The sequence below is a fragment of the Mus caroli genome, chromosome 15 (assembly GCF_900094665.2).
Source record: "Mus caroli chromosome 15, CAROLI_EIJ_v1.1, whole genome shotgun sequence".
In the NCBI taxonomy this organism is placed as follows: domain Eukaryota; kingdom Metazoa; phylum Chordata; class Mammalia; order Rodentia; family Muridae; genus Mus; species Mus caroli.
In genome coordinates, this window is record NC_034584.1 from 30,083,598 (window position 1) to 30,096,061 (window position 12,464).

Sequence of the window (12,464 nt, forward strand, 5' to 3'; positions counted from 1 at the left end):
CTACCAGCCCAGGGATGGTCCTACCCACAAGGGGCCTTTCCCCCTTGATCACTAATTGAGAAAATGCCTTACAGTTGGATCTCATGGAGGCATTTCCTTAACTGAAGCTCCTTTCTCTGTGATAACTCCAGCTGTGTCAAGTTGACACAAAAATAGCCAGTACAGATTCCATTCCTTCCAATTTTTTTTTAATTTCTTAGAAATCATGACTACAAATTTTGTTCAAAGCAATAACATCTCTTCACTCTATAATCAAACTGCATGGGCTGTTGAAGATGTAGACACTCTAAAGTTGTCTTTTACATTTTCTGTATGCACAAATACACTTTTATATACAGAAGACAAGACAAGCTTAAATTCTACTCAAAAACGTAAGGCCTGAAATCTGGCTGTTGGTTTGGAGTCTTTTATTTTTCTAGATCCTTTTCACTTACAAGTAGTTACCGAAAAGCACTAAAAATGAGAAACTAGAAGTTCAGATCACTAAAAATGAGAAACTAGAAGTTCAGATCAAACTGAAGAACATGTAGTTAAAGTCTACAGTCTTTTATGTACCATTTGAGTCTATACATACCCAATTTCTGACTAAAACTTAGGAAATACATGTAATAGAAAGGAACTATCCAAAGAAAAGATCTCTGCCTTAATCAATGCTCTATTGCTGTGAAGAGACACCATGACCATGTAGGCTTAGTCCAGTCATCATGGCAGGAAGCATGGCAGCTCATATGCAGACAAGGTACTGGAACAGGAGCTCAGAGTTCACATCTGGATCCACAAGCAGCAGGAAGAGAGAGCCACGCTTGAGCTTCTGAAACACCAAATCCCAACCCTGATGATACCCTTCCTCCAAAAAGGCCACACTTATTCCAAAAAGGACACACCTCCTAATAGCGCCACTCCCTAATGACCAAGCATTCATATATACAAGCCTATACGAGTCATTACTATTCAAACCATAAGCTCAAAATTGATAGTGACATCATACTTTAACAGAATGAACCAGAGTTCTCCTACCTTCAGTTAGTACCAGGATGAGGGTTTTAATATATCACTTCTCACCAAAAGAAACTAGAGCTTCTTGGAGAAATGGTTAAACCCAAATCTGGAAGAGGAAATGGCAAGTGTTTTGTCACAGCAGACAAGAAAATAATCAAAGACCATCAGGGCCATCTTCTCTCCTAAAATGACTGACAACACAAAGAAAAATTTGAGCTTAAAGGTAATAACTGCAGTAGCTAAAAATCCATCTCCCCTCAATGGCTCTTAAGACAAAGAAAGAATGTGTCCCTTATGAAGAAAGAAAAGAACTAACTCGTTAAACACCAGCCAGCAACAGAAAAGAAACAAGTACTTATCCTGTGGTCTTTTATTAATGATACCACTGGGAATCAAAGAGGAAGTGAGAGGAAGTGGTTTATAAATACAATCCAAGTAACAAATGAAATCAAAATGATTCACACAGATTTCCACCATTTTGCAACACCAAATAAATTAAAAGAAATAAACACTAACCATTAGCAGATGCTGCTCCCTGATCCCCAAAAATGGGAGACAATTAAACATTAAGCGACTCATAAGGTCTTGCCAACCCTACCTATAACAATGCCTAAGGGATCCAACTTGAACCTGATCCATCTCTGAATCCAGCTGCCCATTTGCTGGAACTACACAGCACAAAGAAGTCAGCCAGTCTGAGCCCTGAGGAAGCAATCAGGAAAAGAGAGATTGTGGGAACCTACAGCTCCAACAACCTGGGTTCTTCAATGGGGAAAGAAAAGGGACAGAAGACTAACAGCCCCCATCATAACTACAGGTTATTACTGAGAATGCCAAGATAATGGTTACTCTGTGAAGAAAATGCTCCTGCCTGGTTATTACAAACATGTCTGTCTTAGAACAGCTCCCCGAGCAGTATGTGCATATTGCACTGGTTTTGATTCTGTAACATCTAAATATCTGACCATATCTAAAACAAGTTAGGTGTGCTTCTATGGTTTAATCTGATTAAAGCAACAAGCAAAGGAATGACTCTAACATCCAATTTTCCTCCTTACATGCTTCCTCTTCCAAGAGAATCACCTAGCCTCACACTTGAGACCAATACAAATCATTTTTCTATCAGTGTAGAAATCCAAGACAGAGATTATAGCCAAACCTGTTCCTCTTTTAGTCACCCTGACTCAACCCCAGATCCCAAGTTGTTCAAGCACAGAGGAGTCTAGGCTAATTCTGAATGTAGGCTATCAGTGAATACTTCATTTCTAAATCCAAACTATAACTTTTATCTGTCCACTTATTTTCCTCTCCACTGACTACACCAGCTTTATGGATTATTTTAAGTGCCTCCTGTTTCCTGTGTGTGCATTTTATCATATTTTACGTTTTATGAGTGTTTTGCTTGTACATGTGTATGCACACTGGATGCATGCCTGGTACCCATAGATGCCAGAAGAGGGAGTCAGATCCCCTACAAGTGGGGTTTCTGACGGTTGTGAGCTCTCATGTGAGTAGAAGGAACCAAACCCAGGTCCTCCCCAAGAGCAGTAGGGTCTTTAACTACTGAGGCAGCTCTCAAGCTCTGTTTTCTTATAAACTCTTCATGATCTACCCCGAGTAAACATAATGGCCTCCTTAAAGTATAAGTTCCTTAAAACCCTTCTTTAAACCCTTTAATGACAGCCCACAACATCTGGCCTAACTCCAATCCCTCCCATCACAGACATCACTGCCTCTCTGACATCATCTCCCACTACCTGCTCCCATCCTCCCAGGCCATAATGATCTTGCTTCAGTCTCTCCTTCATGCAATCTCACATCCTTCCTGCATGCTGAGTTACTCTCTGAGTCACCATCACCACCCTCCAACTGAGTTTCTCAGTGTCATGCTGGAGTCTAAACCCCCATCAGGGACCCTCCTCCCAGTTCCCTATTAAGGTTCCACTGCTTGTCTGTGTTATGTCCAGCTCCGGAAGCTCAAGCTCCACTTGGAGATGTGACAATATACTCACCAGTTGGTACTGGACAGCAATAGATAAATATTTAATGTATAAATAAGCAAGCATATGAATGAACCCAACACTGAAAGCCATGAGTAGTGATCACTAAGAAAACCAGTTTTCACAAGAAATAGGAGAAAGAATAAACAACATGTTATGTGGCTCAAGAGAGAGAGAATTTAGAAAATTTTGTCCGTTATCTTCAGTTTATGCCTTCCTCCAATATATAATTAGTCAATGAAGTTTAACAAGTTTAACTTGCATTCCTTTCTAATTGTAGTGTGTGCTAGGTCCACTGACTCAGAAAACATTCTGGTCCTAAAAGTGAAAGGTGACCTGGATACAAAATAATATTCTATGTTTTAAATACAGAAATCTTCCATCCTTAGAACACAAACATTTAACAATTTCCACAATTGCACATGTGTGTATCAACATTCTGATTACTGAAAATTGTATTCTATTTGCCTCTACTTACAAAGATGTCAAATTAACCCACAGACTAGTTCAGATCCCAGTGTAGTGCTAACTATATCAATTGTTAGTTATCATCTGGCAATCCTCATTTTCCTCTGAAGTTCTTTTTTAAGATGTAATCTTTGATGTACTTTCAAAAATTCAAAGTAATCTGAGCTTTAATATTCATAGCATATAATAAACATAACTCCAAACATGTCTGTTTCCATATCTGCTACTTCCATTCATTTAACTTGAGACATTGTTGTTGTTGTTGCTGTTGTTGTTGTTGTTGTTGTTATAAGAAAATATTTTAAATACAGAATCTTTGTTCTAGGAGCTATGGGCTTCTTGAAATTAGAATAATCCAAGTACACATGTGACAACAAAGAAGGTTTTTTTTTTCTTTGAAGCCAAAAATAAATAAATAAAAGATCTAGCCCAGAGCATTATATTCTCTGCTAGATTTTATTTATTTTCTCTTGGGGAAGGAAAATGAAAAGTCTTCTTAGCTACAGGCGGTGGAACTAGTAGTCAGAACTGAGGTCATCATCTCTACGGCTGGATGTTTCTCAGAACACACCAGGAGTCAAATGACCTTTGCCTCACGGCAACCTTCATATATCACATATTCCTTCTTAAACATCAACTATCACAGGTCATCATTTCACATTCCCCATACTTTAACTGGACACACAGAATTATTCCCAAAACAGGAAATTTAAATAGTGTCCTCAGTCTCCATCATCTTTTCCATTTTGAAAATGTTAAGAGAATATTTCTATAGCATCTATCAGTCACTAGTGCACTGCCCACCTGGCCTCCCTGAGCCATCATCTCTATTAAGTACAACGAAGATGGCAATGAAATCAGTCCCCAACCATCACTAAAATATACACCAACAATGTCTTCTCAAACCGCAAATCATAATTCCATAGTAAAACATGAAAGTAATTCAGTGTAAGATCATCTTTTCTTAATGAGACAAACCAGAAAACAGAGCATATTTCATAAAACTTCTATTTTGAGATACAGACACAAGCACACAGACCCATATACATACACACATGCAGAGGAATCTCTGTATTTATATTTCAAAACATGTGTTTTGGAAGTGAGTAATGTATGGTCATCTGATGTGATAACATCTCTAGATCAACAAAGCCTTGTTTCAAACTAAGCTTTTTTAATTCTTCAAATTCTATCCATTCATTTTTCCCTTTCAATCCAAACAAAAGGTATTCAATTTAAACTTTTCACTTTTAATTCAAGAATTTAATACATGAATATATTGCACTTACATAACTTCTACCTCTCCCTCCCAATCAAATTATCTCTCAAATTTATGACCTCTTCCTCCGTAAACATTGATTATATGTGTGTATGATATATACACATATGTATGTATATTATTATTAATCAAACAACCTAATGAATCCAATTAGTTACTATCGCCCATATGTGTTTAGGGCTGATCACTTAAGGTCCAGCAACCTCACAGTTTGTTAACAATCTATAACTTTGTCTAACTCGTCTAGAGATGGAGCCTTGTGTACTCTTCCCCAGCCCATGCTGGCATGTCAGCTACTATGGGCTCACACAGTCTTATGCTGGCAATCATCCTGTTAAAAGTTCATAATGCAGTATCCTTGATATCATGTCCAGAAGCCACACTCTCAGCAGTCCTCCCGTCATATGGCTCGTTCCATCCCCTCTTCCAGGACACTTCCTGAGCCTGAGGTGCAGGGGTTGTATTATGTATGTCCCATTTGAGGCTGAGCACTCCAAAGTCACCTCTCCTCTGCATTCTGATCAGTTCTGAATCTCTGTTGCAGCCTCCATCTGCCTGCTGCAAAAACACAGCTCCTTTGGTGAGGGGGTTGCACTTATCTATTAGGTTAAGGACAAGTATTTAGAATGAGGTTAGAAATTATATTACCTTAGAGAAACAGAAGAAACAGGCTCTCCTCTGGTCTATGGCCTCTCCAGCTGTGAGTTCTTAGCTAGGTTTCCAGTACCAGGCATGACTTTCCAAAACACAGTGGGTGGCAACCCCAAGATGTAAGGTCCACTACTGCATTGTTAGGAAGATCTTGTTATGGTTCTCAGGCTTTATAGCTATGTAGGACTGCTGATAACCCTTCTTCCATGACAACTTGCATAGCACCTTCTAGCATTATGAAGACCAGCCCTCAGGGAGGAGGCTTCTAGGTCAATACCAGCTTTACTTCTCCAAGCCCTGTGACCAAAGCATGTGGTATCTTCAGCAATAGGGTCTTACCCTTCAAGATCCGACAAGGAAGCATGAACAATGGCAATTTCTATATTGTCTGGGGAGCTCTTGGAGCTCCCTAACCAACAACTCAAAAGAAGTTATCCCTTGCCTGGCACTGGAGACTTTGTTAGTTAAGTCTATAGCTCCTGGGTATACATTATCATCCATGTGGGGTGACTCCATTTAAATGTGTGTGTGTGTGTGTGTGTGTGTGTGTGTGTGTGTGAGAGAGAGAGACAGACAGACAGACAGACAGACAGACAGACAGAAAGTATGTGCATGTTACATGCTGATGTCCATCAACTGACAAATAGTGAAAATGTAGTACATTTACACAATGAAATTCTATTCAGCTGTAAGGAAAAATGCAATAACAATATCTTCAGGCAAATGGGTAGAACTTAAAATATTATACTGAGTGAGGTGGCACAGAGACAAAAAGATAAGCAGCATATATGCTCTGGATCTTAGTTCCAAATAATTAGGTTTGGGTATAACCCATTGGAATAACCATAGAAACCAGGGCAGTAGACAAGGGATAAGGGGAAGGAGCTGTACAGAGGGAAGAGTGGACACAGAGGCTTTGTAAGGGGAAGAGGAAAACAGGATGAGTAACTTAGCAGGAGAGGAAGAAGGAAGGGTAATGTAGGGAGGGGACAGAAAAGGGATTGATAATCGTCAAGAGGCCTTAGGAAAACCTATTATTAGGTAAGCTTACTTTAAAATACATATGTAATTTATTAAAGCCTTCTTGAATGAGCATTGATTACTTCAAAAAAGAAAAAAAAAGCCAGAAAGATGGCTCAGCAGCTAAAGGCACTTGCCACAAAGCCTGACAACAGGAGTTCAATTCCCAAAACCAACATGGTAGGAGGAAAGAATTGGCTCCTACATGTGCATGTGTACATGTATGTACGTGTATGTACGTGTGTGTGTGTGTGTGTGTATATACATATACATACACATATGCATACACATAAACATATATCTATCACACAAATACAAACATACACCTTACTTCAATAAAGCTAACTGCAACATAATCTGGTTCATAGTCATATTTTTTTCTTTTACTTCAGTACTTGTAAATCCTATCCCTCATTTCTAATGAACAAAGAATAAATTAATCATTGCCCAAAGTCACTAGAGACTCAGTTTGCCTACAGTCTCAATGAGCTGCTGAAGTCTACTCACCTGGAAGTGTTCCACAGGCCACTGTCGCAATCCTCTCCATAAGAAAAAGGCGATTTTATTCACTCATCTAACACAGATCAACAGGAGTGTGGGTTCAACTCCCCAGAGCCACAAAAATTGAACTAAATAAACTAAAATTGGATTAAGCTGGAACCTGCCCTAAGTTAGCTGTCTAAGCTTTTTATGAGTCTGAAAGTTCATCAAAGACAACTCCAACTTCAGCCATGAATAGAAATATCTGACTTATGATTATTTTCATTTTTCAATTATGTAAATATTCTCTGAACCGCTAATTCTTTTACTTCCATCTTCACTTTCCTTCCTTCCCATCATCCATTCATAGCATTTCTTCAGTGTTTACAGCTTGAAGTTGCCTATCTTGACAGCTTACTCACATGCCTTTCTACTGTCTTCACTGTTCCACATCAACTTTTTCTACTACACTCTAATTAATTTCAAATTTTACATAATTTTTTATTTAAAATTTGCCAATTTTAAATATAGTTGAAAACAAGACCCGTTTGGTAAATCATGTCTCTCTGACAATAATAACCATCCTTGCTTCAGCAAAAATTATACAAAATTACATATACTTCCAACAACCAGAGTCCCCACCTTTCTAAAGACCAGTATGACAAAACTGTTAAAAATCTGGGCATCTTGAAACCACTGTGGTCCTAGGATAAATGGTAGGGGCAGCTACATGTATTGCCCGTGTTTTATGTAAGTCTTGTTAGGAATACTAAATCCATGAATTTGAGGGTGAGAGGTGTCACATAAGACTGTATAGGAACCCGAATTGTGATCTAAAACCTGGCTGTACACTATACTCCCCAGCTCCTAGACAAGAGTGATAGCAAAAGAAGGAAAACCTAAAACCAGGTCAAAAGCTACCTGCTTATGTTTTATAAAGGCATGGGTGCAAAGGTCAGATGCCCACTGCAGAATGCTGGGCCATCCTGGGGGTGGGAAGGGATGCAATTGAGAAGAGATGCATACCGAGGGTTTCATATGTATTTAGAATATTGCATTTCTTAAGCTGAATGCTGATACATAAGTATTTATTAAATTAGTTCTCATTATGCTTTAGATCCCTAAAATTTTGTAATGCAAAAAGAATATAGCACACAATCAAATGAATATCATATTAGGAGTCCTGAGGAATATCTCAGGGTGGACAGAAGTATTCAGAGAAGAAACTTTTTGAAGCAGGCTTTAAAGGAAGAAAAAAAAACAGACTACAGGAAAAAATGATAATGCTGATAGCAGTAACAAACTTTTCTTTCTTTCTTTTCTTTTTTTCTTCCCCTCCCCCAACCTCCCTCCCCTTTGAGACAGTATCTTTCTCTATAATCCAAGCTAGCCTGGACTATACTGCATGTAGCCAAGGCTGCCCTCAAATCTATAGTGATCTTCCTTCTCAGCCTATGGACTAGGATTACAGGCATGCACCACCATAGGAAGCTGACACAAACTTTTTTAAAGGAACAGCACAGATTAAAGCAAAACTAGGCAAGCCCCTGCCCTACAGCCCAAATAAAGGCTTCATCTTGTCAGATAGTAACAGAACGAGCTGGGAGGAGACCACAGACTGGATATCTAACAGAGGGGAAAAGGCATAACTGGAATGATATTTTAGCAAAATAAACTGGAAACTACATGCAGGAAAAGTAAAGCCAACTGTGTTCTATGGAGTACTGCAAGACAGCAAAGGGACAAGCGTCTAGAAGCCAGGCCCCATACCCTGCCACTACTCAAAGCACAGCCCTTCCACTGTCAAACAGTTTTTGAAAAGTGCAGCCGGGCGGTGGTGGCGCACGCCTTTAATCCCAGCACTTGGGAGGCAGAGGCAGGGGGATTTCTGAGTTCAAGGCTAGCCTGGTCTACAAAGTGAGTTCCAGGACAGCCAGGGCTACACAGAGAAAACCTGTCTCGAAAACAAACAAACAAACAAACAAAAAAAGAAAAGTGCAACACGGAAGTGCCCAGTTGGGAGGCACTGCTGCAACTCAAGTGTGTTAGTCCCTCTGAAATACAGTAGTCATCTTAAAAATGAGAAGGGGAAATAAAAAGTGAACCCACAAACTTGTTAATAGAAAATTTTCTGGGACCTAATGGGAAACTAAATAAAAGAAGGACGGACTAGCCCCACATTAAAAAAGTCAAATCCTCAGCTAACAGCAGCAACTAATCATACCGGCTCAGACAAGAACAGCCCAGCTCTGCCATGGAAACGCTTCTGAGACAGTGACACTCCTGGCATTCCTACTGAGATTAGAAACCGTGAGCAGAGGGATCCAGAAGGCATAGAAACGATGACCACTATGTGATAGAATTATAAATGGCACCACTCTACATAAAAAAGGAATATACCACTTTTGCAGCCTATCACATCTGGTGCTCTGAGTTCACTTACAAATAAAACACAAACTACCACAAAGAACTGAACATGCTGTGAAGCACTTCACATGAGCCCATTTCATTCCCATGATACAGTTTACAGGTGAAGACATTTAAATTTAGAACTAGCATAGGAAGTGGTAGGGCCAGGATTATTATTTCCAAAATTGAATACCCAAAGCAGGGTATGTAGCAATCTTGTCACATAAAAATGTTTCAGATAGACCATGCAGATGAGGGTGCATGAGCCTTCTAAACAGCACAACAAAATCACCTAATGAGGCTCTGAGAACAAAAGCCCAACATTAAGTCACAATGAGTAAACTTCCTAGCAAACAATAAGATTTCAAAAATAGTAGTTATGTTTTATGATTAGACAGCAAAGGGCAAAGGGGCTACACAGAAACTCACTGTCAGTAACACACAAGCTTCAATTTGGTAAATTCCTAGTCTCTTCATCTATAAAATGAGATTTTATAATCTTTCTCTAATGCAACCGACTGCATAGAGTTGTTGTGAGGATAAATACTATTAATTTGGAAATGCTATAAAATAAAACACTGAGATACTAAGATATAAAAGATTAGCAGTCTGTATCTTTTGCTTATTGCAAATGTCTTCTTGTTGGGACACCAAGATAATGCACTAGATAAAGACACCCGCCACCAAGCCAGATCACCTGAGTTTAAGCCCCAGAACTCAGTGAAAGAAGAGAAACAACTCCTGCAAGCTGTGCTGACTTACACACACGCCATGGCCTGGGTTTACAGAAACACACACACATGAGGTGGAGGGCAGGGATACCAAATCAACAAAATAGAATTTTAAAAACAATCCCTTCCTGCACAGAACTATATCCTAGTCCCAACTATTCCTGAGTCAAAGGCAGAAGGAGCTCTTAAACCCAGGCACTCAAGGCACACTGCACAACATATGAGGGGAAAAACAAAAGAACTAAAAGAATTGCATTTCTAGATTAAAATGAGTCTTTGAAGAAATGGAAATTTAAAATGGAAAGTTTTATGTGCAAGCATGGCTTTGTAAAGTGTAGGTCACTATGGAATTGTCACCCACAACTTCTGACTGTCCAGGTTCACTGATGTCAAGTGCAGGCATTTTCTTACAGCTATAATGAAACTGATAATTTACAGTACAGCCAACCAGCACAGATCTTTTATTTCAATTCAGTCATTCCAGCTGGCCTATGCCATGGTCTCAAAGATCTCCCCTTTACAGCCCTTCCAAAACAGAAAGAAAAAAAAAGTTTCAGGCTTTCTTCCGTTATTGTGGGGAAGGCGAGTATCCAGGGACTACCAGAGGATAGACACCAATAACATGCTAGAATCTAACAACTGACTTGCTTCCAGGGCCCAGAAGGATAGCCTGTCCCTTCTGGGAAACTGTCCACAACCTCCCCTTTTTTGCATCTGAACAGATGGTTTCCAGAACCCAAGGCTCACATGTCAAATCACACAATTCACAACGGTTCTCAAAGTGCCTACCTTTTTAATGATTCCACCTCATGAGTCTAACACCTTACATCTAAATATCTCTAGATATCAGAGCACATGAAGACTTTAATCTTCACTATAGCACTCTCTTAGACAGTTTTGTAAATTATAAATGAAAGTGAGGTTAAATGTTTTACCCAGCGTCAAACAATTATTTTATTCATTCATGGAGAACAGGGAGCAGACATTATGAACGTTTATCAATGGACATTTAGTTTCCTAAGATGATTGAAATGATTAGTTCAAACATATTGTACACAGATGCATCCAATATGTCCATGATTAAACATAAACAATATATAGCATACCAAAGTATCACTGTTTTTACGTGCAAAACTATATGGGGGAGGGATTCTAAGTTAACATTCCATCTATCTTGGATCCATAAATTCTTTAGAACTTTGGGGGGAGGGGGAAACACCTGTCATTGCAGCACATCATAATGTTTTACATTCTGCGTGGCTATTAATATACTTAATTCCTTAAACTGTAAATAAGCAATCTGTCTTCTCAAAGTGAATGGTTATATTATTAAGAAGACTTGAGAGAGAGAGAGAGAGAGAGAGAGAGAGAGAGAGAGAGAGAGAGAGAGAATGAGAATGAGAGAAGCGTGCATTGATGTCCTTATCTCCAGGTTTCTCGAATTTACTACTCAAACCCTCCTAGCCACCAGAATGGCCGGGAACCCAGCGATGGCCACTCAATTTGCGGCGCACCAGGCCCTCAGGACGTCGGCACGGGGACTCGGCGTCCCCTCGGGGTCCCTGGCCTCGCAGAGGGACGGAGCCGACCGGTGGGCGCCTGGACCAGGCTGCGCTCAGCGCCGAGCAGGCGGGGACAGGGTCGCGGCGGCAGGCCGGGCCTAGTAGCCCCCGCCCCGCGCCGCTGCTTCCGTCCTCATCCCGCTCCCGCCGTCGTTACCTCTTGGACGCCGGCGGCTGCTCCATGGCGGCCGGTGGCAGAAAGAAGGGCCGAATGGACCGTGAAGGCCGTAGGGAGGAAAGGAGCCCGGGAGCAGCCGGCCGAACGCAAGGGATCACACCGGGAAACTCCCGGGAACTCGGACCAACTTTCACGTAACTCCGCGGCGGATCTCCCTCCCGCTCATGAACGCGGTTCCTCCCGGCCGCCCCGCCCCGCCCCTCGGCCGTGGCCTGCAGCTCCGAGCCGGTGGGAAGAGGCTGGCGCAGCGAGGGTGGGCGGGACGGAGCGCGGACAGGGAGGGTGGGCGGAGCGTATCCCGGGAAAGTGGGCGGAACCTAGCGCGGTCCGGTCCAGAAGAGTGGGCGGGCCCTAGCGCAGTCAAGGAAAGTGAACAGGATGCGCCCTGGAAGGTGGGCGGGGCGGAGCGCGGTCGGGACAGGCGGGCGGGCCTTAGCAGGGCTAGGGAGGGTGGGCGGGGCGCAGCCCGGGACGGGTGGGCGGGTCCAAGCGCTGGTGAGAGTACGTAGAGAAAGGCCACCAAAAGGAGTGCCCAGCTCAGAAAGATGTCTTGCTACCAGAGTGAGACTTTGGCAACCCAAGAGCTACTGTGCTGGTGGAGGGATGCTAGTCCACTTGAGATTTGACTCATTTCTCAGGATTCCCCAAGAATACATGCCAATCGTCTTGTAAATCTGTTTGAAGTAA

General features: G+C 41.4%; 1 protein-coding gene across 3 annotated transcripts in view; it reads right to left on the reverse strand.

Annotated features, from left to right (window-relative positions):
* The window catches only part of Stk3 (serine/threonine kinase 3), a 271,464-nt gene extending 259,418 nt beyond the window's left edge, over nucleotides 1-12,046 (reverse strand). The window contains exon 1 of one of the 3 annotated variants that reach the window (XM_029469538.1): nucleotides 11,757-12,046. Coding sequence is in view for 1 of the 3 variants with exons in the window: in XM_021183619.2 (XP_021039278.1) it covers nucleotides 11,757-11,782 (26 nt within the window). In the remaining 2 variants the exon portion in view is untranslated. Of the gene's footprint in view, nucleotides 1-5,394; nucleotides 5,895-11,756 lie in introns of those variants that run through there. The other 2 variants (XM_021183619.2, XM_029469541.1) reach the window with 2 other exon arrangements.
* Nucleotides 12,047-12,464: the final 418 nt, after the last annotated feature.